The sequence below is a fragment of the Rattus rattus genome, chromosome 14 (genome assembly GCF_011064425.1).
Source record: "Rattus rattus isolate New Zealand chromosome 14, Rrattus_CSIRO_v1, whole genome shotgun sequence".
NCBI classification, from domain to species: domain Eukaryota; kingdom Metazoa; phylum Chordata; class Mammalia; order Rodentia; family Muridae; genus Rattus; species Rattus rattus.
In genome coordinates this window covers 73,830,836-73,858,065 of record NC_046167.1, presented here as the reverse complement: position 1 = coordinate 73,858,065, position 27,230 = coordinate 73,830,836, and the positions used below count along the sequence as shown (strand labels likewise).

The 27,230-nt window shown below is 51.9% G+C and overlaps 3 protein-coding genes across 10 annotated transcripts in view; all 3 read left to right on the top strand.

Moving 5' to 3' along the window:
- The window catches only part of Fam193b (family with sequence similarity 193 member B), a 32,018-nt gene extending 28,608 nt beyond the window's left edge, over positions 1-3,410 (top strand). For all 8 annotated transcript variants that reach the window (XM_032919602.1, XM_032919599.1, XM_032919605.1 and 5 more), the window contains 3 exons: positions 73-148; positions 1,030-1,127; positions 3,044-3,410. In XM_032919602.1, the coding sequence (XP_032775493.1) occupies positions 73-148; positions 1,030-1,126 (173 nt within the window). In that variant the 3' untranslated portion in view covers position 1,127; positions 3,044-3,410. The remainder of the gene's footprint in view (positions 1-72; positions 149-1,029; positions 1,128-3,043) is intronic.
- A 3,324-nt stretch (positions 3,411-6,734) lies between these two features.
- Ddx41 (DEAD-box helicase 41) lies at positions 6,735-12,192 on the top strand. The gene is made up of 17 exons (XM_032884992.1): positions 6,735-6,828; positions 6,903-7,013; positions 7,277-7,436; positions 7,518-7,592; positions 7,682-7,742; positions 7,845-7,981; positions 8,611-8,683; positions 8,774-8,927; positions 9,001-9,137; positions 9,906-10,068; positions 10,431-10,562; positions 10,794-10,865; positions 10,976-11,072; positions 11,212-11,361; positions 11,444-11,515; positions 11,607-11,717; positions 11,881-12,192. Exons 1-17 carry the CDS (start codon positions 6,802-6,804, stop codon positions 12,015-12,017), a joined length of 1,869 nt encoding a protein of 622 aa, XP_032740883.1. The 5' UTR covers positions 6,735-6,801; the 3' UTR covers positions 12,018-12,192.
- A 1,404-nt stretch (positions 12,193-13,596) lies between these two features.
- Positions 13,597-18,839, top strand: Dok3 (docking protein 3). The gene is made up of 5 exons (XM_032885143.1): positions 13,597-14,186; positions 14,957-15,262; positions 17,523-17,622; positions 17,712-17,884; positions 17,982-18,839. Exons 1-5 carry the CDS (start codon positions 14,121-14,123, stop codon positions 18,669-18,671), a joined length of 1,335 nt encoding a protein of 444 aa, XP_032741034.1. The 5' UTR covers positions 13,597-14,120; the 3' UTR covers positions 18,672-18,839.
- The last annotated feature ends 8,391 nt before the right edge of the window (positions 18,840-27,230 follow it).

Sequence of the window (27,230 nt, the reverse complement as noted above, 5' to 3'; positions counted from 1 at the left end):
GCAGCAGCGCTCCCAGCATGACCCCAGAGGCCTGGCCATAGGCACTGAGCCCTCCTGGCTGTGTCTTCCTAGACGATGTGTTCCTGCCCAAGGACTTGGATGGGGTGGAGATGGATGAGACTGACCGAGAGGTGGAGTACTTCAAGAGGTAGGTGTGGGCTGCCTGCTTTTCCCAGCTGAGGGGAGTCATGTCCATGCCCAAGTCCCACATTGTGTCTTGAGTCGGAGACACATGGCTCCATGGGGTTTCTCACTGTCCTTCCACATAGCCTGAACCCAGGGAGCCCCTTGGCAAGACGAGCACTGGAAAGGTGCAAGGTGTAGAAAGGAGCTTGGTCAGCATCCAGGAGCGGGGTTTCAGTGTAGCCCTGGTGCTCAGGAACTCTGTACATAAACTAGGCCGCCTCAGGCTCACAGGGATCCCCGGAACTGGCATTTTACTGGTACTTCTGTTCTAGTGGGCCCAGCTCTAGGAAAAGTCCAGAGAGATGCAGCCCAGTGACTGGTGCCATTAGAGGCATAAGGGTGTGACGAGGCCACTGGGTGGGAGGCTTGTAAACCAACCTGGGGTAGAGGTGAGACCAACAGGAAATCTGAAGAGTAAGACTGAGCTGAGCTCAGCAGGGGCGGTGAAAGTTGTCTGTAACAGTGGGACGCCATGTACAGAGGCTTGAAGGGAGAAGAAGCCAGTTCAGTACAGCGAGGGTAAGGTAGAGAGGTGGCCAGTTTGTATCTCACAGCAGTTGTCTTCATGTGTTGTCCCCTGGCCTTGTGGACAGCAGTTCTCTAGCCTGTCAAACCCCGACCCTGGAAGCCGGTGTCTGTTGAGAGCTGACTCGTTTCTTTGTTAGCATCTTGCCATTATCACCCAGGCTGCCTCTGACTTATGGCAGCCCTGAGTGCTGGGGTCACATCATAGCTTCCAGCTGGTTTCTGAGTAAATGGAGCATGCTTGTCCAGAGGTGGGGTCCAGGAAGGACAGGAAAAAGCATCTTACTATATTTTGCCCATATTTCCAAAACCTAATAGGTTCTGTTTGGATTCTGCAAAGCAAACTCGTCAGAAAGTTGCTGTGAACTGGACCAACTTCAGCCTCAAGAAAACCGCTCCTAGCACAGCTCAGTGAGGTAGAGACCCCAGCTATCACCTGCACCCGCCTCTTCCATGCTGTGTACCCTCTAAACCACTCTGTATGGTGGATCTGGGGTTTGGGGCTTATGGCTTGCTCGCCCTGCTCTCTGCACCCCTGTAGCACCACATCTCCACATTCAGTTGCTGATGCTCTGCTTGTGTCCTCTCTGTGGCGACTCACCAAGGCCTCTGTTCGTCCATCAGTCCTCCCTGGTTAGGTCCTCCCTGAATCTTGCTTGCTGCTGCTTCTCTTGAAGGTCAGCTTCTTGAGATGTCTTTACTGGGGCTCAACCTCCCAAAGTGTCCTGGCAACAGTAGATGTCATGGAGCTGACCCATGAGTGGGCACTGAGCCTATGTCCCACTTGATTCCTCAGTGCAGAATATGCCTTCCCTCTAGGCAGCATAAAAAACCAGCCCTAAGGGAACAGTGACAGACAGGTGAACTATAGCATGACCTTTCGGGCCATTGATAAATCATGGCGGTGTTGTTGAGGAGTCTTTCCCAGTAGCACAAGTTCCTGAGGAACTAGGAGCTAGGCTGTCTTTTGGGAAGAGCCTGACCCACAGCAGCTCTGGCCTGCGCTCCAGCCACTCAGCAAGCCCTGTTCTCTGAACCACTGACCACTGGACGATGTTTTGGGGCTAGGTGCCCAAAACTGGAGAGAGCCTCCAGGCTGAGAGAGCTTTAGTGCAGAAGAGATAGGCGGCTAACATACAATATTGGGGCCCAAGGCTCTTCAGTTCTGTGACCTTTTTTAAAAAAAAAAAAGATTTGTTTATGTATATAAGTGCTCTATTTGCATGTACATCTGCAGGCCAGAAGAGGGCATCGGATCTCATTACAGATGGTTGTGAGCCACTGTGTGGGTGCTGGGAATTGAGCAAGTTCCTCTGGAAGAGCAGTCAGTGCTCTGAACCTCTGCGCCATCTCTCCAGCCCACAGTTCCATGTCTTAACTTTGTGCTGTGTATCTGGATCAGGGTTTTTTTTTTTTTTTTGTCTGACAACTGCATAGCTGCCCTTAGTACAATGGGAGATCTGATCTCTGTACACATACTCTGAGTCCCTGCCTGCCCTTAGTACAATGGGAGATCTGACCTCTGTACACATACTCTGAGTCCCTACCTGACCTGACACTATGCTCCCGTGTTCTTTAAAAATTCCTCAACAAGTTGAAGCGGTAAGCTTCCTGGACTCTGACTAACTCCCCCTGGGCAGTACCGAGGCCTGAAGCCAGGGCAGCGTCCAGAGCTGAGACTCCCTGTGCTGCGCATATGTCGCCTCCTAGTTAAAGTTGCTTCCTCAGTCACCTCAGGCTCCCTGTGTTTTGAGGGGTCTGGTCCTTTGCCACTTCAGGATAAGTGCACCCCAAGGCCACTCCTTCCTGAGTGTACATCCTGGAGCCATTCCATCATCTTCCAGGAAGGCCCAGGAGGCTCAGTACTGACACAGCCTCCGGACCCAGCCCAGAGGTCTCCTTGAAGCAGAGCAGGAGTCTGAATACAGGGCTGGCCTCCACTAGCACCTGCAAGTGGGAGAACAGCTGCCAGCAACCAAGCTCTTCTCAGCCCCGCCTCGCACAGCTGTGCTGCGGGAAGGGAGGGCCTTCGTTCCCTCAGGCCTGTCCCATATGTTGACAGGACCTCACGACTGGGGCTCTGTCCCTCACCAGTTTTAAACTTTATTTTCTACTGAAAAATTTCCTCTTTTCATCCAGGAAATCTGTTGCTTGTTTTTAGTCCAAAAAACAAAGCTAATACTGCATATTCCCACCTCCCCAGGCCCAGATGCAGCTGGGTTCTGGGCAGAAGCTAGGGATGTAATTCACAGGGACCCAGAGCCAGCAAGGCCAGCAAGGGGTGGGGAGAGGGGCCTGGTACTCACTGATCCTGCCCTCTTTGTCCTCTCAGCCCTACCCAGGTTGACTTCTGCCGGTCACCTCAAGCCTCAGCTCAGGCTGCAGATGTAGTTCTCACGTGCCCTGCCACCTGTCTCGACCTCCCTGCTCCTACCACCCTGACCAACCAAAAGCTGAATGGACGCCATGCTGTGCTGGGGCCTTTGAGGATCTCAGCAGAGCCGCTTCCTGGTGCTATGCAGCCTCCACTCAAGAGCCCAGGGAATGGGCTGGCCTGGGAGCCAAGGGCTGGTGGCACTGCTGGCCCAAAACTGCTCTCTTTGTGTTTGGTTTCTGTTTTGTTTTGTTTTTTTAATTCTTTACTTTTGATACTGTGAATATCTTTCATGCAGAAAGATAAAGCAACATTTGGACACAGAGTTGGTGTGATTGTGATTTGCTGGTCTGAATGGGGAGCGGGAGGGCTATATGTACTCAGAAACAGAGGTCTGCCTCAGTCACCATCTGGAGCAGTATCTGCACAGGCAGTCTGTCGTAATTCTCACTTAACCCTTAGAGTCTCCAAGCAGTCCCAAGTGCAACTGACAGCCCACCATAAAGGAGATTGGGGGCTAAGGCTGTGACAGCAGAGCGACTGCTAAACCGTCTGGCTGGGCCCAAAGGCTGTGGCTGTGGTCACTGTCTAGGCCCTGCCTACTATTGAGAGGACTAAGGTACATCAACCTCCGACACTGTGTGGGCTGGGTAGCTCACCATTGGAGAGGCTGATCCATGGGGCTAGATTCAGTCTAGTGCTGAAGGGCTGGACAACTTCTGGAGAGCCACTGATCTATCTTTCATTTTTTTACTTTTTTATTTTTATGTATGTGAATGGGTGTTTTGTCTGCGTTTATATGTATGCACTACATGTGTACACTGCCTGTGGAGACTAGAGAGGAACGTTGAATCCCCTCGGACTGGAGTTACAGATGGTTATGAGCCACCATGTGGTTGCTGAGAATTGAACCTGGGTCCTCTGGAAGAGCACAGTGCTCTTAACTGCTCTCAAGAGAGTCCCTAATTTTTTTTAAATATTTATTTATTTAATGAATATGAGCACACTGTAGCTGTCTTCAGACGTACCAGAAGAGGGCATTGGATCCCATTACAGATGGTTGTGAGCCACCCTGTGGTTGCTGGGAATTGAACTCAGGACCTCTGGAAGAGCAGTCAGTGCTCTTAACCACTGAGCCATCTCTCCAGCCCCCGAGAGTCCCTAATCTTTAGTCCACATTGAAAGACTGGAGAAGCTAAGCTCTGATGGCAGCAGCAGTAGCAGCAGCAGAGTAGATGCATCCACCACGAGGTATGACTGAAAACAGGCAGGCAAAAACAACAACCACTGAGGAAAGGACAGGCCTGTTCTGGGGGAGTGTCTTCACCCCTTAGTTAGTCCTTCCGGGAAATGACCTTACAGGTTCACCCAGCGGTGTGTCTAATTAAGTTGGCAACCAAGATTAGTCCCTACACTTAGTTTTCCCCTTTGCAAGATGACCGTGTGGATCAGGTTGAATATAGTCTTCTACATATGTATGAAACCAGGTCTAGGGAAGGTCCTGAGGCCTTTACAGCCATGCACCTGTAGCTCTAGCCAGTTGAGAGCCACCCACACCATACCAACATACCTGGAGCAATTAAGAGCAAACACCTTTGATGAATTAAATCTGATTGTCGAGTGGGAAGGAATATGTGCCCATTTGTAGATCTGAAAACAAAACCCGTAATCAACATCTGTAAAGCCAAGGAATCCACTTCCTCTTCCCAAATCCTGTTTAATGTAGCAGATTTACTAAAAATTTCTTACATATGCTATGTCCAAAAAGTCTCTTTCTTTTTAAAGATCTATTTTATTCATGAGTGTTTTTGCTCACACCGTAAGCCTGGTGTCCAAGGTCGGAAGAGAGCACTGGATTCTACAGAACTGGAATTACAGATGTTCACGATTCACCACGTGGGTGCTGAGAATCCAATGTGGGTCTTCCAGGTGGGCTCTCCAGCCCCGCTAAATGCCATTCTTAACCAAGTTTCTGCTGGCAATGAAGTGTCTAGAGAGGTGTGCTCTGCCTTTTGTTAAAGTGGCCTCCCTACACAAGTGGCTAGAACCTGCCCCTTCCTCTCCTCCCCCCAACCCCCTCCCCCATAGGACTGGGTGACAGTTTCCTTCTAAAGAAAGGGAGCAGGAGCCCGATCTTAGGCTCACAGTTCCTGTCTCTCAGCCTGTTCAGTCCTCAGGGAGAGGAAAGTAGATGAAGCCTTTTCTCTATCGCATAGCTTTGTTTTTCACACTTGAAGCAGCTATCTAAAAATTCCAGTTGTGGGGCTGGAGAGATGGCTCAGCAGTTAAGAGCAACGACTGCTCTTCCAGAGGTCCTGAGTTCAAATCCCAGCAACCACATGGTGGCTCACAACCATCTGTAATGGGATCTGATGCCCTCTTCTGGTGTGTCTGACGACAGCTACAGTGTACTTAGATATAATAAATGAATAAATCTTTAAAAAAAAAAAATTCCAGTTGTGGCAAAAGTAAAAGTCTGGTCAAGTACCCAGCTAGACCTGGTGCCCCTATGTCTCTTGACATTCCCCGCCCCACAACAGAGTAACTGCCATTATGAGTTCCAGGGGGTTGTTTGTTTACCTTAAGGTGAGTTTACCTTAAGGTGAAGCCCTGGCTGGCTTCAAACTCAGATCTGCCTGCTGGGATTAAAGGTTCATGCAACCACCTGGCTTTTGTTAGTTTTTTTTCTTTTATTTATTGCTTCTTCACATCCTACAAGAGAGGCCACTTGCTATGAATATCACGAAAATCGATTTGCACCACCTTTGTGATGATTTCATGCTAGGTATTATGGTATACACAATCCCAGCACTCATGAGGCTTAAGCAGGAGGATCGCCACAAGTTTGAAGCCAGGCTTGGCTGCATGTCAAGACCCTCTCTTAGGGAAAAAAAAAAGAATCCTTATATTTCTCCCAATCTCCAAACAAGTGAGTTCTCTTTGGCACTACCGCAGCGAGCTCGCACTCCTATTACAGATAAAGGCTTGAGAAGAGGCAGCCAGCACTAGCTCTGTCTTTACTCCTTAATGTTGGACAACCTGGGCCCGGTGTCCTTTTCTCTCAACCTCACACCAACCCCTGAGATCTCTATGCCCTAAGGAATTTGTGTATTTGCTGTCTACCCTAAGCCCCTTTCGGGCTCTCCTGATGGTGACTTCTCTGGGTAAACCCAGATCCAACGTCTCCTCTGTGCTATCTCTAGCTTCCCAGGCAGTCAATCTGAGATTTATATCATTTACACTATCATATAACACACAAGGTTAAAAAACACCTTGGCCATTATTTTACATCCGTCCCGTCGTGTTACTTCACGCAGACGAGGAATCATTCTGCGAGCACCGCCCACGAGGAACTCGCATGCAGGGCTGGGACTCCTGGCCGCCAGAGGGCGCAGCGCTCCCCGGAAAGTGCGGGGAAGAACGTCTTGCTGAGAGGTGGGGTGCGGCGGAGGGTGTTCCAACAGATTCCTCCTTTAAACCAGGACTTGAATCTTCTGCGCATGTCTCAAACGTTCCCGCTACCCACAAGGCTTCGCTAGACTCTTTCGATCAACTCTGCCACTCGCCCGCCTACACGCTAGAAGAAGATTGTCCCAGTTCGCGATCCGGCGCTCACGCCGTTGCTAGGCGACGACAGCCGTTTTTTCCTAGCCGATTGGAGCTCAGATGAGGCGTGGTTTTTTCAGCCCTGGCACTGCGCATGTGTGCGGCCTACGATGGAGGAGTCGGAACCCGAGCGGAAGGTGGGACTGAGGTTGGGTCCACGCGAGGGGGTGCGGGTAGGGGGAGGGGCCGCAGCTGACTCGGGTCTCCGCAGCGAGCTCGCACGCACGAGGCGACTGCGGGTGGGAGCCGCTCCGAGGACGAAGATGAGGACGACGAGGACTACGTGCCCTACGTGCCGTTGCGGCAGCGCCGGCAGCTTCTGGTGAGGGGCCTCATCCCAGGTGCAATGGCGACAGGTCCCCGGCCGTCCGCGGGAGGGGGGATATGGGAGGCGGTAGCAGTACCCTTGGGACGTGGTTCTGAGGAAAACCAGGGACTAGTGAACCTGAGTTCCGGACAGACGTGAGCCCAGTGCACACGATCCCGGAAAAAGCCAGCAACCTAGGTTCCGACCCTCCCGGGTGCTGTGCCCCACCACCTACTGGGTCTTGGGCTTGACTCTGAGGGACACTGGTGGAACCTCAGCTCCAGAAGCTGCTGCAGCGAAGACGCAAGGGAGCTGCAGAGGAAGAGCAGCAGGACAGTGGCAGTGAGCCCCGAGGAGATGAGGACGACATCCCGCTGGGTCCTCAGTCCAATGTCAGCCTCCTGGATCAGCACCAGCACCTCAAAGAGAAGGCTGAAGGTGGGCAGAGCAGGAAGGAGAGAGGTTGAGCCTAGGCCACCGTGCTCCTGGTTCTCTGACATCTTCGGCTTTCTTTCTCAGCACGCAAGGAGTCCGCCAAGGAAAAGCAACTGAAGGAAGAAGAAAAGATTCTGGAGAGTGTGGCTGAAGGCCGAGGTACCATTATAGTTGGTGCAGACAGGTTGTGTCCCAAGGGGTCTCCTTTGAGAGGCAGGAACCTCATTGAGCTATGTCTGTCTCCTCAGCCTTGATGTCAGTGAAGGAAATGGCCAAAGGCATTACCTACGACGATCCAATCAAAACTAGGTATGCCTTTTCAGTCAGTGTATGCGGATGCGGCTGAGACTGGCGGTGGGGCCCAACTATACTGTACTGTGTTGACCCCTCCTGCCCACTGCCTACCCGCAGTTGGACACCCCCGCGCTATGTCCTGAGCATGTCAGAAGAGCGGCACGAGCGTGTTCGGAAGAAGTACCACATCCTGGTGGAGGGAGACGGTATCCCGCCACCCATCAAGAGCTTCAAGGAAATGAAGCTCCCTGCAGGTACCTGAGGAGAGGGAGGCACTGAGCCGCTTTACCATCTTCTCTCTGGGACAGTGTGTCCCAGTGCCTGCTCCCTGCGCTCAGCAATGGGAATGCAGAGTTGGAGAGAGGGTGTCCCCCTGTGGTTGTTGGTGGCACTTAGTTGGGAGGGAGAAGCTCTTTTGAGACAGGATCTCTTTCTGCAGCCCAGGCTGACCTCAGATTCAAAACAGTCGTCCTGCATCCTCCCTACCGAATGCTAACGCTAGCGTTGTAGGCATGGTCCCCATGCCCTGTGAGGAGATGCAGGTTTGAAAGCGGTGTCAGTGCTTGTCCTAATTGCCCCAGAACATGGCATGGTCAGGCTTCCCTCAGACTCAGACCCAGTGCCTGTGCCTCCCGGGTGCAGGGGTAGTGGGCGTGGCCCACCGCTCCTCGATAGAGGAAGGGTCTCTTTAGACTTATTTTCAGATGTCTCAGCTGTCTTCTGCTTCGATGGCGCTTCAGTGCGAACTTAGGCCCGGTCAGCCAGTGGGCCTTGGACCCACTGTTTCGTGACCCCCAGCCTCTGTTCATGGCTTATAACCTACAAGGAAGAGCTAATTCTGTGGGGTTCCGGAGGCCAGTAAAACACCTGTTCTTTTCCACAGCTATCCTTCGAGGCCTGAAGAAAAAGGGCATCCTCCACCCAACACCCATTCAGATCCAGGGCATCCCTACCATGTAAGTATGGGCTGTGGGCGTGGCTGCAACCGAGAGGCAGCACCCATTTATCTAAGTGGGCCCAGTCCTGAAGCTGTCCTCTCCCGACAGTCTGTCTGGTCGGGACATGATTGGCATCGCCTTCACGGGGTCAGGCAAGACTCTGGTGTTCACACTGCCCGTCATCATGTTCTGCCTGGAACAAGAGAAGCGGTTGCCTTTCTCCAAGCGGGAAGGGCCTTATGGACTTATCATCTGCCCCTCAGTAAGGCAGGCTAACCCGATGGTTGGGAGGAGGGCGGGGCTGGCCTCTGGTACCAGCTTTGTCTCTCCTTCAGCGAGAGCTGGCTCGGCAGACCCATGGCATCCTGGAGTATTACTGCCGTCTGCTGCAGGAAGACAGCTCCCCTCTCCTGCGCTGCGCGCTCTGCATCGGGGGCATGTCGGTAAAGGAGCAGATGGAGACCATCCGACAGTATGTACTGAGGCTCCCACAGGGGTCCCCAGAGTTCCCAGAGAAGCAGAAGAACCCTTTAGCTTAGCGACTGCATGGTCCTCACAGAGTTCTTCTGTGAGTTCAACCCTTGAGGGGATATGGTTTGGGGTAGGATGGAAAACTAGCTGGATACTGTGGGAATAGAACAGATGGAATGTCCCATTCTCTGGGACATTAGAGGTCAGAAAAGGCTGCAGGGAAAGTGCCATTTGAATTTTGGGGGCAGTTCAGGTAGAAAGCTCAGGGATTGAAATCTGGAGTATCCAGAAAAATTAAAACTCTTCACTGTGGTTAACCAAGGAGGCTAAGGTACTGATGTGGGGGGCCAGACCTCAGTGGCACCTCTGCTCTGTCCTTTCTAGGTAGTGCAATCCCCAGCAGGCCCAGAGGCGACAGTCAGAGCAGAGCCCACCCCTGCGTCTGAGGTATTCACAGACTCAGGGAAGATTCAGGCATGTAACAGATAGACAGCCTATCGGAAACATGAGCCCAGCAAGGCCAGCAACGGGACGTATGAACCAGGAGTAAAACCTCTAGAGGCTCAGGACAGCCCTCGTGGGGAAGGCATGTCAAATAGTGCAGGCCAGAGAGGGCCAGCCCCTACTAAATAAGCTGCCTGTGCTAACAGAAGACAGCATGGGAGAAGCTGAGAGGCAGTGGGGAGGCAGCAAAAGCAGAAGGCAGTGCAGCCTCTTGGTAGGTCCCAGGACACCCAGGTTCCCAAAACCAGGGTTTCTTTGTTCTCAGTGGTGTTCACATGATGGTAGCCACACCGGGACGCCTCATGGATTTGCTGCAGAAGAAAATGGTCAGCCTAGACATCTGCCGCTACCTGGCCCTGGATGAGGCTGACCGCATGATCGACATGGGCTTTGAGGGTGACATCCGTACCATCTTCTCCTACTTCAAGGTGCCTGACCCCTGCCTCACTCAGAGCTCAGGAACCCCGCACATAAATACACACATTCATGTACTGCGTGTTGAGCTGCAGGGTCCCTGCCTCTCAGGGTCTGTGGCTCAGCTGCTCAGTATCCCCAGTCCCCATCCCCCATGTGCCCTCTATCTAGTCCTGCATGCCCTTAGCCCAGTGGCTCTTGACCTCCTAATGCTGAGACCACAACAGCTCGTCACAGCGTGGTGACCCCAACCATACAGTTATCATCACTGCTCCATAGTGGTAATGCTACTGTTAGCAATTGAATTGTAAACGTCTGCTACGAAGGCTCTCAAATGGGACCCCTCAGGTCTTAGCCCAGCCCCGGCCTTTCTCAGGGCCAGCGGCAGACTCTGCTCTTCAGTGCCACCATGCCGAAGAAGATTCAGAACTTCGCCAAGAGCGCCCTGGTCAAGCCTGTCACCATCAATGTTGGTCGTGCTGGAGCAGCCAGCCTTGACGTCATCCAGGTAGGCACACACTCCTAAGAGGCAGAGTCTTGCCAGTGTAGACTAAAGCTGGCCTTGTTCCCTTGAAGCCAACCGAAGAGTCTTTTAACCAAGGCCATTCTTAGGCTGTGTGTCCCTCATGGCAAGAGGCTTCTGGTCACCTAGCACAGACTCAGAGTCCAGTTACAGTGTCAGGGCCATGACTGATGAGCTGAACCTTGGGATCCCCTGACCTGCTCCCTCTGGTGGCAGGAGGTGGAATATGTGAAGGAGGAAGCCAAGATGGTGTACCTGCTTGAGTGCTTGCAGAAGACGCCCCCACCTGTGAGTAGAGCTGGACCAGGCTGGCCCCAGAGTTCCTGTGTTGAGATGGGATGGATGCTGGGCAGGAACCAGTGTGATACCTTCTGACCAGAGCGGCCTTTTCGGGGCAGGTACTCATCTTTGCAGAGAAGAAAGCAGATGTGGATGCCATTCACGAATACCTCCTGCTCAAAGGAGTTGAGGCTGTGGCCATTCATGGGGGCAAAGGTCAGGATGATCAACACATTGGCATAGCCCTACTGCCATGACAGCTTCCTTCCCTGTCCCCTTCCCTTCCCTGCCGTGCTAGCCTGCACTACTCCCAACACCCCTGCTCTAGTTCTGACACCTACCTGACCCACCCCAGACCAGGAAGAGCGGACCAAGGCCATTGAGGCATTCCGGGAAGGCAAGAAGGACGTTTTAGTGGCCACGGACGTGGCCTCTAAAGGCCTAGACTTTCCTGCCATCCAGCACGTCATCAACTATGACATGCCTGAAGAAATCGAGAACTATGGTAGGGAGAGTGGGGCATTGGGGCTGCACAGAGGAGGGCCAGGCCTCCGGGTGGTAGAACCAAGGCTCTTCTTTCCTTGCAGTGCACCGAATCGGCCGCACTGGGCGCTCAGGAAACACAGGCATCGCCACCACCTTTATCAACAAGGCCTGCGGTGAGACTCACCACAGCTACCTTGCTTGGCTCTGCCTTGGGTCTGAAGCCAGGATAGACCCTAATGGTACTCATTTTCTCTCTTCCCTCAGATGAGTCAGTGCTCATGGACCTCAAAGCCTTGTTGCTGGAGGCCAAGCAGAAGGTACCACCTGTTCTGCAAGTGCTGCACTGTGGGGATGAGTCCATGCTGGACATCGGAGGTGAGTGTTGAGCAGGGGCCCTCGCCTCTGGTCTACAGCTGGTGCCTCTGGGCTGGGAAGGCAGACAGACTGAAACACCAGGAAACCTGTCCTCTGCTGGGGTCAAGGTCCAGGACCTGAAACTCAGTCCTAAGACCTTGCTGACCCTTCTCTCCACCCCCAGGAGAACGGGGCTGCGCCTTCTGTGGAGGCCTTGGTCATCGCATCACTGACTGCCCCAAACTCGAAGCCATGCAGACCAAGCAGGTCAGCAACATTGGCCGCAAGGACTACCTGGCGCACAGCTCCATGGACTTCTGAGCTTCCCTCTCCTCCCCAAGAGTCCGGTCCCAGGACATCAGCCATGTGCACACCAGCCCTAAGACAAGAAGCCAGCCTCCTTGGCCCAGCTGGCCTGGGCCACCCCAGTGCCCCCAGAATTACTATTTTTGTTCTCTTCCCCAGCTGCCATTAAAGCACAATCCCTTTTCTTGGACCAGTTCTTCCTCCTCCCTCCCTCCCTCCCTCTCCCTCTCACCCACCTGCCCTTTGGGTCCTACACAAGCCTCTGCCTCCATTACCACCCTGAGGCAAGACATCTGCATCTCCCAGAGTTGCCAGCCTGCTAGACAACAGACTTGCTGGCTGGTGTCCCCATCTTGGGTCTCAGGATATCTGGTCATTAGCTAACTCAGGAGCCACCACTGGGGGTCACAGGGGAATGATTGTGTTCCTGGTCTCCCTGCCTGTCTGACAGTGCCATCGGCTTCAGTCTTCCTGTGGTGACTCCAGGGCTCCTGACGCCCTCTGACTGCCCCTCCCTCCCTGTGCACGTTTGCAGCCAGAATTCCTCTGCTCTACCTGCTGAGGAAGTGGCCGATGCCACAGGCCTGCCATTCTGGCCACAGGCACCTTCCACCCCTGTTCTGCCTCACTGTCCCCTGGGCTGTAAAGACTGAAACAAGCCAGGCTGATAACTGGGGGGCCACAGGTAAGACATGTACGTGCCGATGGCCTGTTGAAAGACTGGCTGGCCCACCAACCCAGCCGGGGCTTCACTTTCCTGTAAGAAGGGGCCAAAGAGGTGGTACAGCAGCACCCAGGTACTTGGAGCTCTGCACCGAGAACAGCAGGCTAGGTCTGTCACTCAGCGTGTGGCCTCTGCCAGTTACTTAAGTTATCCGAGCCTTGATTTCCTCATCACTGAACTGTCAAGAGAATGAAAAGCACAGGACCAGACTGTGTGAGTTCGGAGCTGCCTGGACCACAGACCTGGTGGGCACAGAGCTAGGTGCCAAAGGCCTCTTGAGTGTATTTCCATGTGCACTGTGTGACAACACACACACACCCCACAAACAGCATTCCTCAGCTGGGTTACAGCATTCTTCCCCAAGGTGACATTTCACAGGTGACAAGACACTCCCATAAATTGTATTCATGCAAAGCTCCAATACTGGCCTCCAACAAGGCAGGTCAGGTGGGGTAGGGGCAGAGTCACAGGGCAGGAAGCAACACTTAAAGAAGCATGTGACCTCCCTGGGGAGCGCACTGGGGGCCTGCCGCCCACACATGTGACAAGCAGTGAACCTGGATATGGAGCCCTTGTGGCCTGCTACCTCATATGTCTGTTGTGTAATGCTTCACTCTCCAGTTTTGGAGAGTGGTCAAGGAAGGCTTCTAGGAAGAAGCAGCCGCCTGTGGCAGGGCAGGGCAGTGGTAAGGGGTGTCTAGAGGGGACGGATCTGAAGAACTACACCTCAGGAAGTAAAGGCGAGAACAGATGGGGTGGAGTTGCCCAGACTAGACTCAAGGGGGAACAACAAGATTGGTGGACACAGCTGGGGTGGGCCTAAGTGGGGTGAGAATCAAGAGATGAAAATGAGCTTTGGAAACATTTCTGATTGACCTGGGAATGTACGGTGGTTACCTTAGCATGCCCAAGACCCTGGGTGGATCCCAGTGCTTAAGAGCACGGCAAACGTGCCACTCAGAATGGCAGCCACTTTAGCAATCTGGTAGAGAAGGGTCCGAGGCTGTGCAGCTCCCATCCTCACGTTGCACAGCTGCCTGGGAATGGGGGAGGGTTCGGAGCTTGTGACTCAGGGCATCCACCCTGTGGTCAGACACTCAGATCCAGCTGATCCAGGTGCATGCGCAAGAGGCAGTCCTCACCCCCCACGCCACCCCGGACCCTGCTGGCTTCAAGCTCCCCGTAGGCAGGTACGGTTTCTTGGAACAGCAAGGACCCTAAGGAAGAGATTTGTTCTGAGTACTGTCCTTTAAGCGAAGACCGGGCTCCCCTCCCCCTGGCCCTGCAGCTGTCTCTGGACAGAGGGAGGGGGAAGTGGCCAAAAAACGAGAAGTTAAGAGAAGTTCCTGTCCGGCTATACCCAGTCTCCTCGGGACTTCAGAACTGTTGTGGCCATGGAATCTGTGGAGACACCTGTCAAGGACGGCCTCCTCTACCAGCAGCACATGAAGTTTGGCAAGGTGGGAAGTCCAGGCTGCCAGCCACGGGCAGAGGAGGGAAGCCCCTGCTTAGCTGACCACACAGCTGACCTGCGATAACTGGGAAGGGGGTATGGGTGAAGTGAAAGCTGGAGAGTGGAGGGTCTTGGCCCAAGAAGGTTAGGGATGAAGCCTCCTTCCTAAGCCAGCCTCATACCGTGTTAGAGATGCCAGGACCATGGAAGGGTTGTAGGAATCAAAACCGTGTGTACGAGGGTTCCAAGGCTCCTGGAGAAGGCCCAGGCCTGTGTGTCAGGAGCCCTCTGAGGACGGAGCAGACAGGCTGGTTCTCCTGGAGAGGAGATGGGCTGGGAATCTATCTTTTTTTTCTCCTTGAGCATCAGACTGTACACCCACAGTTCAACTACAGCTGCTCCTGGGCAGATAAACGTCTGCTGCCTCTGCGATGTCATTTGCATGTTTCCTTCCTTACCAGCATGAAGCAGAGGCCGCCTTCCCACCCCACCCAGCCCATGGCCCAAGTGCCCTTTCTGGTTGTGTAACAGCAGTGTCAGTTGGTCTGCCCCAGCCATTAGATACTATTAACTGTGAAGGTCATCCAGAACAGGGCAAGGTGTGACCTGAGCTCAGGGCTGACCAGCCCCAAGTGTAGATCTCTTCCTGCCTACCCCTGCCCCAGCAAGGCCTCCTCCTCCTTAGTACCCTAAGTCCTAGGGAGGCAGAAGCTAAGCAGCTTGTACAGAGCCAAGGGGCAAGGGTGGCTTTCTTCCCGAGGATCTCCTTTCTTACAGAAATGCTGGCGCAAAGTGTGGGCTCTGCTGTATGCCGGAGGCCCGGCGGGAGTAGCTCGGCTAGAAAGCTGGGACGTTCGTGATGGTGGCCTGGGGCCAGGAGGTGACAGGCCCGCAGGGCCTGGCCGTAGAGGGGAACGCCGGGTCATACGCTTGGCTGACTGTGTATCTGTTCTGCCGGCGGATGGTGAGAGTTGCCCCAGGGACACTGGGGCCTTCCTGATCACCACCACTGAGCGAAGCCACCTGCTGGCTGCACAGCACCGCCAGTCATGGATGGACCCCATCTGCCAGCTGGCCTTCCCGGTGAGTGTAAAGTGAACCAGCCTGCAGGGACCACCTCACCCCGCTTCCCCATGTCCTTGCCTAGTCAGATCCTGCCAAGTGGTAAGTGTTGTCCAATCCATGCAAATAGAAACCCATGAAAGAGTCCTGTATTCTCCGCACGTTATAGAGCAAAGGAAACTGTAGGTCAGGAGGACGAGTGGGTCTGAGCCCCGAGGGACAAGAGCAAGTTCACAGGGCAGTGGTCTGAGACGGGCGTCTGAGCCAAATGGACAGGCACTGCAACACAGTGGTATCATAGGCAAAGGTCCTGGGGCAGGAAAACATGGTCTGTTTAAAGGAGCAGAAAGTGGGCCAAACAACAGCTAAGACACACAAGAGTCAGGACATTTGGAAAGGTCAGCCAGAGCCTTTTGAATCCACCTTGGGCCATGTGTGGGTAAGAGGTTTTATGATGAACCCAAGGGGATGGCTTTGGGTATTAAAGCCAGGGGCTAATTACGCCTCAGGCTTTATGCCAGGCAAGACAAACTCTCCTGACTTCCTCATCAAGTTGCTCATGGAGCAGCTGGAGAGGTGCTGCTCTTGTTGAAGGCTGGGGTTCAAGGCCCAGCCCACACACAGCAGCTCACAACCGTAAGTCCCAGGGGCTTAGATACCCCCTTCTGACCTCCATGGGCTCGATACACATGTAGTACACAGACACGCATGTCGGCAAAATTGATCGTGAGGTTATCATATGGCTGCCGTTCTCCCATTTGAGGTATAGCCAAGAGAATGAAAGAAGGTGCAATGTGGGCCAATGCTCACAGCAACATGGTGTAGTCGCCCAGAGGTGAGACAGCACGTGACCCCCTCACCCCCTCAGGAAGAGGTAAACAGAACCTCGCCCTGGGCAGGGTGGTACTATTGTAACCTCAGCATTTGGAAGGCGGAGGGAGAAGGGTCAGCTCCATGGCCAGTCCCAGGCTAGCCTGGACTACTTGGGACCCTGTCTCAAAAGCAAGATAAAAAACAACTAACGTGTAACTACGACATGAAAGACATCAGAAGGTAACGCGCTCGATCTCCTAATTTTTAAAACCGCGACCCCGAATAAGCGCATCCACGCAGACAGACAGCAGGTGCTGCCGTGCGAGGGAAGAGGGCCGGCTGCTGGCTCACGGGGACGGGCTGTCATTTGAGATGGTGACAGGCTCTGGATTAGGTGCTGCTGCCGACTGTACGCACATGTGAAGCCACTAAAACCCACTGAACTGGGTACCTTAAAATAGTAATGTCCAGGGCTCGAGAAATGACTCCGTAGCGAAGAGCACGGACGGCCCTTCCAGAGTAGCAGAGTTCAATTCCCAGCAACCACATGGCAGCTCACAACGTCTGTCACTCCAGTTCCAGAGGACCTGACACCCTCACGCCAATCCAATACACACAAAATAAAATTGGATAAATAAAAAAAAATGGTAATGTTGATTCGTATTGTTTGTTTGTGTTTGTAGACAAGGTTTCTCCATGTAGCCCTGGCTGTTCTAGAACACACTCTGTAGACCAGGCTGGCCACCTGCTTACCTCTCAAATGCTGAGATTAATGCTACCCCCACACCACCACCTAACCACACCACCTAGCTTATCACTCACTTTTTTTTAAATTAGGAAATGCATAGGGAGCCAGGCAGTGATGGCACACTCCTTTAATCCTAGGTCTTGGGAGTCAGAGTCTGATGGATCTCTTGAGTTCAAGGCTAGCCTGGTCTACAAGTGAGTTAGTGAGTTCCAGAACAGCCAGGGCTACACAGAGAAATCCTGTCTTGAAAAACAAAAAAGGAAAAAAAACGTGCAGGTAGAGGAAGAGGAGGCTGGGATTGGCTTTGGTCACGCTCCTGGGTCAAGGTGACCATGATGACCATTTCCTGACAGATAGGACTGGCTATAGGATGGAGGTCAGGGAAGGTCAAAGGTCACCTGCAAGTGGCTTTCAAAGAAGCCTGGACATTTGCTAGATGCTACCCCTGCCTCTTCACTGCTGCACACCTCCAAAGCTTTGTGCCCTCCATTGCTTAACCCCTTAGAGCACCAGGCATAGTCCAAGCCCAGTAGGGAGTGCTGCCCCAAAGTACAGATAGGAAATGGCTCAGGAGAGCCCAGAGCCCTGGAGTGTGGGTCAGAGTGAGACTGATGGCGGAGAGTGAGACTGACGGTGGAGGCTTCGTCTGCTAAACCCATGGAAGGGATGGGGAGGAAAAACAGGGTGGACTCTAATGGATGACTTAAATCTGTTCCTCAGAGTACCGGAGAATGTTCCTCAGGATCAGGACAGGCTGAGAGTCCAAAAAGGGGCTTTGTCCCCATGGAGGAAAACTCCATCTACTCCTCCTGGCAGGAAGGTGAATCAGGGGAGACCCTGGGGCAGCTCACCCCCACCCCAGTAGCGGCGTCTGGGAACTGATGAAATGCCCTTGCTTCCTGAGTACAGTTGCTGAGTTTCCGGTGGTGGTGCAGAGGACAGAGGCCACCACCCGCTGCCAGCTGAAGGGACCCTACCTCCTGGTGCTGGGCCAAGATGACATTCAGCTGCGGGAGACTTCCAAGCCCCAGGCCTGCTATAGCTGGCCCTACCGTTTCCTGCGCAAGTTTGGCTCTGACAAGGTGAGGTGCTAGGTAGCCTACTGGTGTCTTGTAGGGAAAGGCGGTAAGTGTCCTGGCTTCTTGACCACTGATCCCTGCCTGTGTCACTCGTGTGCAGGGTGTGTTCTCTTTTGAGGCTGGCCGCCGCTGCGACTCAGGGGAGGGCCTTTTTGCCTTCAGTAGTCCGCGTGCACCAGACATATGTGGAGCTGTGGCCGCAGCCATTGCCCGTCAGCGGGAGCGTCTTCCAGAGTTGGCCATGTCCCCACCCTGCCCCCTCCCTCGGGCCCTCTCCCTGCCTTCCCTAGAGCCCCCTGGAGAGCTTCGGGAGGTGGCCCCAGAATATGAGCTGGCCCCTTCCAGAAAGCTGCCTCTAACTGATCCTGGACCTCAAAGCCTACCCCTGCTGCTCAGCCCCACACAAGACGGGACAGCCTCCAGTCTCTATGCGTCTGTGAGCAAGCAGACCAGCAAGCACAAAGCCACCGCGGAGCATCTCTACGAGAACGTGTTCATGCTGGAGGCCAGCCCCGGGCTGTCCAACGGGGGTCCTGAGGCCCAAGAGGGCCCTCCTGGTGGCCGCAGCCCCCTGGGCAGCCCCATCTACCATAACAGCGAGGAGCTGAGTTGGCCTGGCTCGGCCCACGACAGCAATCTGGAAGCCCAGTACCGGAGGCTGCTGGAGCTGGAGCTCGATGATGCTGGAGGCGCCGGCCGTCCTGGAGCACAGACAGGCATCAAGGCCAAGCTGGTAACCCTGCTGACTCGTGAACGGAAGAAGGGCCCCGCCCCCTGTGACCGGCCCTGAAGGCCCGTTTGGCCTCAGCAGGACAGAGGTGATGTCCTAAAAAAACATGAACAACTTTTGACCTGCAGGGACAAGCCAGGAGGCTTAGGGAGGAGCCACACTCTGCCTACCTCCTTCCCTCAGACTGTGTACAGATTGACCAGTAATAAAGCTTGCCTATCAACTTCCCCTCCGTCCCACCTGCAGCCCACAATCCACGCTCCCTCACTTTCCCCTGGATCCCCGTTGGCACACAGTACCCTTGTGCTCAGTGTAGCAAACACCGGGCCTCGGCTGGGCCCTGAGCCTGGCTTCAGCCACCCCTGGGCTCTGTGTGGTTCTGTGCAGCAGGGATGACAGGCAAACAGAGGGAGTGTGAGGTATGGTGACAGAAGTGCTCCAGAACTGAGTCAGAAGGGTGGGCATGGCCCAACGAGGCAGGCTGTGAAGGTGGCCTTTCCAGGCTCAGGAGAGTCTTTCATGGACCTCATGGTGCCTGCAGTAAACTAGGTCTCATCCTTGGCAAAGCGACTGTTAGACTTGGCAGGGAACCATAGGAATGCTGGATCTGAGGGGGTAGAAGAAGACAGAGCAGCTAAGCTGTGGTGAAGGTGCCGTGCAGAGGGGGTAGGGGGTGAGGGACAGACAGGAGGCCTATCACTCGCTCGTTCACACCCAAGACGCTCGTGGCTGATGGGACTCAGGCAGTCAGCAGACATATCCGGGGAACCCATGGCTGTTTCATCAACTAGAAAGAAACTAAAAATGTTAAGATAGAGTCATATGGGAAGGGAGTCAGAGCTCAGTGGCGTAGGACCTACCTAGTGTGAGGTAGACCCTGGGTTCAGTCTTCAGCACCATACATACAGAGAGAAGAAAACACACAGGCTACATTACTCAGGAGGCAGAGGCAGGTGGATCTCTGGGTTTGAGGTCAGCATGGTCTTCATAGCAAGTTCTAAGTCAGCCAAAGCTACAAAATGAGAGCATACCTCAAAACAAATAAAAAAAAAAAAAAAAAAAAAAAAAAAAAAAAAAAAAAAAAAAAAAAAAAACACTCCAAAAGAAGAAAAAAAAAAAAAAAAAAAAAAAAACACCCCCAAAAAAACCCATAACACCAAAAGACTAAACTACATATATTAGACCTAATTCTCCATTAAGATTTTTCACTTGAGGTGAGGTAGGGCATTAGAAAGATGGCTCAGCGGTTAAGAGCACTGGCTGCTTGTTCTGGCAGAGGATCCAAGTTCAAATCCATCTTTAATTCCAGTTGTAGAGAGCCAAATGCCCTCTTCTGGCTTCCATGAGCATGCATGCAACACACAGACACGTGTGCCCTTAAAACATCCATGTACATAAAGAAACAAGTGAAAACAACCAATTTTTTTTTCTTTTTTTTTTTTTTTCGGGGCTGGGGATTGAACCCAGGACCTTGCGCTTCCTAGGCAAGCACTCTACCACTGAGCCAAATCCCCAACCCCCCAATTTTTTTTTTAACTTTTGTTAAGACTGTGGGTGGGGTAATAGCTCGCTGACTAGAGAATGTGTGAACCCACATAACAGCTGCCTTGAGATGCTACCTGTAACCCCAGCGCCTGGGAGGCGGAGCCAAGATCGCCGTGGCAAACTGGCAAGGCAGACTAGCTAGAGTCAGTAAGTCACAGCTTCAGTGACTCTGAGCAAAGCAGAACGCGGTGAAGAGAGATGCTCACTGTTGACCTGTGACTTAAACACATCACACGCGCGCGTGCACACACACACGGGTGTGAAACCCACACTCATGCACACATGCCACACATGTGCACATGCAGAGAGCTTTACCAGTGCCTACACTGTTCCAGTCATGAGAGGAACATCCAGTGTTCAAGGCACCTTCAGCTCTCTTCTCAAGGTGCCAGCATCCCAGAGCAAAATAAATTTCCTTAAGATTCCAGTGCCTGGGGGTTGGGGATTTAGCTCAGTGGTAGAGCGCTTGCCTAGCAAGAGCAAGGCCCTGGGTTCGGTCCCCAGCTCCGAAAAAAAGAAAAAAGAAAAAAGAGGAAAAGAAAAGAAAAGAAAAGAAAGGCCAAGTTAGCCACGGAGAGCAAGCCAGTAGACAGCATTCCTCTGTTTCTGCTTCCGTTCCCGCCTCCAGGCTCCTGCATTCATGCCTTGGCCTCCCTCAAGCTGGATAAACCCTTTCCTCCTGGTTGCTTTGGGCTGGAGAGATGGCTCAGTGGTTAAGAGCACTGACTGCTCTTCCAGAGGTCATGAGTTCAATTCCTAGCAACCACATGGTGGCTCATAACCATCTGTAATGAGATCTGGCGCCCTCTTCTGGCCTGCAGTCACATATGCAGGCAGAATGCTGTACATAAAATAAATAAATCTTTAAAAAGAGGAAAAAGGATTCCAGTGCCTGTTTTCTGCTCTGCTGCTTCTGGAGTCTCTCCTTGTGCATAAGATCCTTGTGCCTCTGCCTCCAAGGATCTGGCTTCTCAACCCCTGGACTTCTTGCTTCAGCCGCGCTACTCTATAGACAGAATCTATGAAGCTTACTCTTGCCTTAAACTCATGCCCCAGCCTCTCAACAATGAGATTATAGACACCCATGTTCATCTTGCCCACACGATGGCACTCTCAAGCCCTGTGCTCAAGACAGTGACAGCCTTGCCTCCTAGCATCTTCTGGCTGCCTTATACTCCACTTCCTCTACATCTTGTACACGGAGTTGCTCCTTCCCTCCTATTTGGATTAACTGATAAAGCCCTCAGCCTCTGATGAATTCACGGGCAGCTGCCCACATCTGGAAAAATCCACTTACAAAGGCTTGACTATTGTGTAGCATAGACAGGCTCTGCAGGCTTCCCACACAGCTCACATCCCAGAGGAGCCCTTCTGGGCTGGTTTGAATGAGAATGACCCCTCCCCCCCAGGCTCATAGGTTTGAATGCTTGATCCCCAGTTAGTGGAACTGTTTGGGAAGGATTGAGAGGTGTGGCCTTGATAAGGGGTTAGACTTTAAGGTTTCAAAAGCCCATGCTAAGAAGAGTCTCTCTCTTACCGTCTCCTGCTTGTGGATCAGACGTGAGTTGTCAGCTACTGATCCAGGGCCATGCCTGCCTTTCCTACTGCCATGCATCCCACCATGACAAACACGGAATAATTCTCTGAAACTGTAATCGAGTCCCCGAGTAAATGCTTTCTGGAATAAGGTGCCTTAGTCAGGGTATCCTATCACAGCATCAGAATAGTAACTAAGACATCTTCAAACCTTTCCACTTCTATCTACCCTCACCTCCTAGACCCTGTCAAGAATCAGCAGTGAGCAGTCATGAACTTCTGTCCACCTCTGCTGCCCTGACAAAGGGTCCTTATGAATCTTTTTCTTTCCTGTCCCTACAAAAGGAGTGTTTGTCTCTAGAGTAGGCTCCCATCCGAGGTGGTTAGTTTCTCCTTGGAATTTTTCCCAATTCATTCATTCACTCATTAATTCATTAATTCATTCACCAACATTAGCATCTTGCCATTGTCATTTCCAACTCCAGAAAAATGGCAAATGCTCTCTGGTTTCTTTTTCTTCTTCTTCTTTTTTTTTTTTTTTTTTTTTCCGGAGCTGGGGACTGAACCCAGGGCCTTGCGCTTACTAGGCAAGCGCTCTACCACTGACTAAATCCCCAACCCTGTCTCTGGTTTCAAATATGAAGAACAACCTTCCTTTACCCTCACATTTCCCGTCAGCCTCCTCCCCATTTCTCTGTTCTGCTTCACAGTGGAGCTACTCGAAACAGTTGAATTACTCTCATTTCCGGTTTCACACCCCTCTCTCTCCCTAACTTCAGCTTCCTCTTTTTCTACTTTTCCATTACATAATGTTTCAAAGTCACCAACTACCTACCAGACCAAGCTACACAGTGAGACCCTGGGACCTCTCTGCTCCTTGGCAGGACTCCTTGTCCTTCCTGAATGCTTGCTTCACGGGTCTTTTCTGCTCTCTTACGGCGCCTCCTCCATGGTAACTTGCCTTTTCCCAGTGCTCAGTGGTTGAACCTGAGCTTTCGTCCGTGATAGCTAAATTGTTCCTCCGGAACCAGACCCAGGTCTTCTGCTGTCTTCTCTGGAACGGATCCTCTCAGGATTTCTTTCAGATAAAAGTGTAGTTCAGCCTGTCAGATCACCCAGAAGCCTTTGAGAATGCCCCTGGCTAGGCTCACACATACAGCTCTGATTTGTTTTGTTTTGTTTTTGTTTTATTAGTTGGGGGACAAGGGACTTTGGCATTGGTACTTAGTTTTCCAAATTCTGGGATTATTCTGACATGTGTCCTGAGCTGAGCACCCCTGGCATGGTTAATCACTGGCTTTGTGTTTCTTTTTTTTCTTTCTTCTTTTTTTTTCTTTTTCTTTTTTTCAGAGCTGGGGACCGAACCCAGGGCCTTGTGCTTGCTAGGCAAGCGCTCTACCACTGAGCTAAATCCCCAACCCCTTTGTTTTTCTTAAGATTTGCCTTTTTTTAGGGGTTGGGTTTAGCTCAGTGGTAGAGCGCTTGCTGGGTTCGGTCCTCAGCTCCAGAAAAAAAAAAAAGATTTGCTTTTTAATATGTAGTTATATTTTCTGAGACAGGGTTTCTCTGTATATCCCTGGCTGTCCTGGAACTCAGAGATCCGTCTGCCTCTGCCTCCTAAGTTCTGCGATCAAAGGTATGCGCCACCACCACCCTTGGGGATTCACTTATTATTATTTTATATATGTGTGCATTGCTTGTGTGTCTGTGTGCACTGAGTGTGCAGCCCGTGGCAGCCAGAAGAGGTCAGGGGGCTTAGATACCCTGGGTCTAGAGTTATGGACCCATTATTAGTCCATGTGGGTACGAGGAATCAAACCTGGGTACTCCGCAAGAGCAAAATTGTTCTTAACTGCAAAATCTCTCCAACTCTACACATCACTAAAATTTAAAGGCCATTTAAATGCTGGTAGCTTCTAAAGGCATGTCCCCCTTCAACATAGACTTTCTGGGGTCCAGCCCAGATGAAGAGATGGCTTAGTGGTTAAGCGCTTACTACAGCTTTACCAGAGGACCAGAGTTTTTTTTCTCAGCCCCAACATGCTCACAAATGCTATAGCAAGGAATAAAACAACTCTTTCTAATAAATCCTTAACCATACACGCACTCATGCACTCACACACACATGCATGCACTAACACACATACACGCTCACACATGCATGATCACACACGTGTAGTCCATACTCCCACTCACATGCATGCATGCACGCACACTCATACGCACGCACACACATGCATGTGCACACACACACACACACACACACACACACACTTCCTGCTCACTACAGATTTAAGAACTGTGTATCTGGATATCTAAAGACATTCCCAGGGTCTAGGGCTGTAGCTAAAGGGTACAGTCTGACAGACATCAAGCCCTTGCTCACCAACACGGCTGAGAGAGTATCTCCCACTTTAATGTGTGACGAGAAGTTAGAAGTTGAGGGTCTGGCAGTACTGTCCCAAGTGTGTTTGAGAACAGAAAGAAAAGTCTAGAAGAATGTTAGGGCTGTGAGAGTCAGGGAAGCACATCTCGTACCCAAGCAGTCCTGGAAAACGGCATCGTCCACAGCCAACCAAGCAACTGCAGAGCTACAAGGCCAGAAAACCTCATCAGAGCTGCAGCACGGATGCCTTCTCCCTCGGTGGCAAGTCCAAGCCCTTGCTACTTCACCAGATACTAGGACACACTGAAGTCCTAGTCATAATCAAAACTGGAATCCAGAACTTTCATTAGAGGCCTGGTCTGTTAACCTCTCTGTCATTAAAAAAATCCCAGTCTCAGGGCTGGGGATATGGCTCAGTGGTAGAGAGTTTCCCAGAATGTACAAGATTTCGTGTTTGATTCCCAACACTGCAAGAGAAGATAATATAATTCTTAGCTGGGGGCCATGGCCCATTGTAATTCCAGCTCTAAAGGTTGAGACATGATAAAGAGTTCTAGGACAGCCTGGGCTACAAAGAAGTAGGCCAGCCTGGGCTACAAAACGGTAGCCCAGGTAGTAAAGACCAGACTATGCTACACATCAAGACCCTGTCTTAGAAGTCTCCATCTTGGTCCAACCAGGTTAGAAGAGATAGTCTGGAGACTTTCAGAACTAAGAGGGCTGGCCAGGGAGCTGCAGGGATTCTGGCCACCAGAGGGCGCTGTATCCTTCCTAGTCCGTGCCTGTTCCAACCCCGAGGCTGTGTTACTGGGAAGATCCCAAAACAAAACGGCACCCAGACTCAGACCTTTCTGTGGAGCAAGAGAAGGTCCTGGAGGTCTTTCCTGACAGCCAGCAGATGGCCAGGAGACATCAAATTGCCGTCCTCTTTCTTTCACTGCCCCTTTGCAAGGCTCCGTGTGCAGGCTAGGGAGGCCCACAGGACAACAGAGGCACACCGTATGTCACAGGCTGGAAAGTGCTGTGGAAAAAAAAAAAGTAGGCTAAAGGTCTAGGGTGTGGTGCAGGTATGGTAGCAGGGAACTGCCGCTTTAACTATTTAAAATGTATTTTGTTTATTCTCTCTTGTCTAAGTATTCGTCTGCACGAATGTCTGCGCACCACATACGGGCCAGGTACACAAGGAGGCCAGAAGAGGGTGTCGGAAATCCCTTGGAACTAGAATTACAGATGGTTGAGAGCCACCCTGTGGGTGCTGAGAATCAAACCCGGGTCCTTTGAAAGAGCCATCTCTCCAGCTTCTGGAGCTGTTTTAGATGGGATACTCAGAAGAGGGCCCAAGAGGAGGCAGTTTTTGCTTTTTTTTTTTTTTTTTGGAGCTGGGGGACTGAACCTGGGGCCTTGCGCTTGCTAGGCAAGTGCTCTACCACTGAGCTAAATCCCCAACCCGAGGCAGTATTTTTTTAAAAAGATTTATTGGGGTTGGGGATTTAGCTCAGTGGTAGAGCGCTTGCCTAGCAACCACAAGGCCCTGGGTTCGGTCCCCAGCTCCGAAAAAAATAAAGAAAAAAAAAAGATTTATTTATTTTATGTATATGAGTACACTGTTGCTATCTTCGGACACACCAGAAGAGGGCATCAGATTTCATTACAGATGGTTGTGAGCCACCATGTGGTTGCTGGGAATTGAACTCAGGACCTTTGGAAGAACGGTCAGTGCTCTTAACCACTGAGCCATCTCTCCAGCCCCCTGCTCTCCCCCCCCCAGGAGGCAGTATTTAAACAGAGAAAAAAAAATTAAGGCTATTAGATCTGTTGTGTGTGTGGGGGGGGTTGTTTGAAGCAAAAGGAATTACAAGATGCAAAGGGGCCCTGAGGCAAGAATATGCTTGGAGGTGTAGAATCAAGGCCACAGTGGCCTAAGGGAAGTGGGCAATCGTGGAAGAGGCTTGGCCAGTTACATTTCCTTTTTCCATCTTGGAGATTCAGACTTAGCATCTAGCCCAAGAAGCCAAGCACAACCTCCTCCTCTCCCTTATTTTTATCATATTTCTTTTTTTAAAAAAAAATCTTGAAATGTAAATAAAGACATATATCCAGTAAAAAAAAAATTTTTTTTTAAATCTTATTTTGAAACAGGGTCTCACCAAATTGCTCTGGCTGGCCTTGAACTTGTAACCTTCCTCTTCCCCAGTAGTTGGGGTTGCACAGGCCTTGTGCTGCCAGGCCTAACCCTTGACCCAGTTTCTTAGCCTTGGGTAGGTCGTAAGGATTTTAGTTTTATTTTAAATCGAGTGTGAGCCCACTGGCATGCTAAAAGGATGAAGTGCGATCTCTGCTTTAAGAATATCACATCGGCTACGCAAGAAGACTGTGAGGGAGGCGAGGGTGAGAGCGGGCGGCGCGGTCAGCGAGGAGGCTCCTAGGTGTTGAAGCATTCCAGGGCGGTGGGACAGCAGCAAGGGTTAGCTGCGAAAACATCGTAGAGTAGAGGTGGAATCTGCAGAGACGATGAGAGGAGACAGAACCAGGCAGGTGAATGACATCATTGGCTGAGACCAGCAAGGAGCGAGAAGTGCAAACTTGGATTGGGTCGTGTGGTTTCAGAAACCTCCCTGGCAGGCTTGTAGATGAGGTATCCATCATTGACACCTACAGTTCTTTAGTTCTTTGGCCACTTTCGGTGTTATTGAAAGCCAAATTGGGAGAGTTAAGGGCGCTCTTAAGGTGGGAGTTTAGTGACCAGATGGCGAAGACTGGAGGCAGATGAAGAGTTATAGAGGGGAGGAAGCCTTGAAGCTAGAGACATGGCGATTTTAGATAAGGGAGCTGCTGGACTTGGTGGTGTGATCTCAGCCCTCTGGAGGAAGAGCTGGAAGGTCTGGGAACCCATGCACGTTCAAGCCAGTCTACACTAGGAGCCCTTATTTTATGTGGATGGGTGTTTCCCTGGTATATGTATGCTTTGTGTGCACCTGATGCCTGAAGACAGCAGAAGAAGGCATTGGGGGTTGGGGATTTAGCTCAGTGGTAGAGCGCTTGCCTAGCAAGCGCAAGGCCCTGGGTTCGGTCCCCAGCTCCGAAAAGAAGAAGAAGAAGAAAAAAGAATGTCAGTATTTCCACAAGGTCCTGGGTTCGGTCCCCAGCTCCGA

Coding starts and splice junctions, on each gene's coding strand:
- Ddx41 (XM_032884992.1), top strand. CDS start 6,802: ATGGAGGAGTCGGAACCCGAGCGGAAG. Junction 8,928..9,000: donor GACTTATCATCTGCCCCTCA/GTAAGGCAGGCT, acceptor TCTCTCCTTCAG/CGAGAGCTGGCTCGGCAGAC. Junction 11,718..11,880: donor GTCCATGCTGGACATCGGAG/GTGAGTGTTGAG, acceptor CTCCACCCCCAG/GAGAACGGGGCTGCGCCTTC.
- Dok3 (XM_032885143.1), top strand. CDS start 14,121: ATGGAATCTGTGGAGACACCTGTCAAGGACGGCCTCCTCTACCAGCAG. Junction 14,187..14,956: donor AGCACATGAAGTTTGGCAAG/GTGGGAAGTCCA, acceptor CCTTTCTTACAG/AAATGCTGGCGCAAAGTGTG. Junction 15,263..17,522: donor TCTGCCAGCTGGCCTTCCCG/GTGAGTGTAAAG, acceptor TCTGTTCCTCAG/AGTACCGGAGAATGTTCCTC.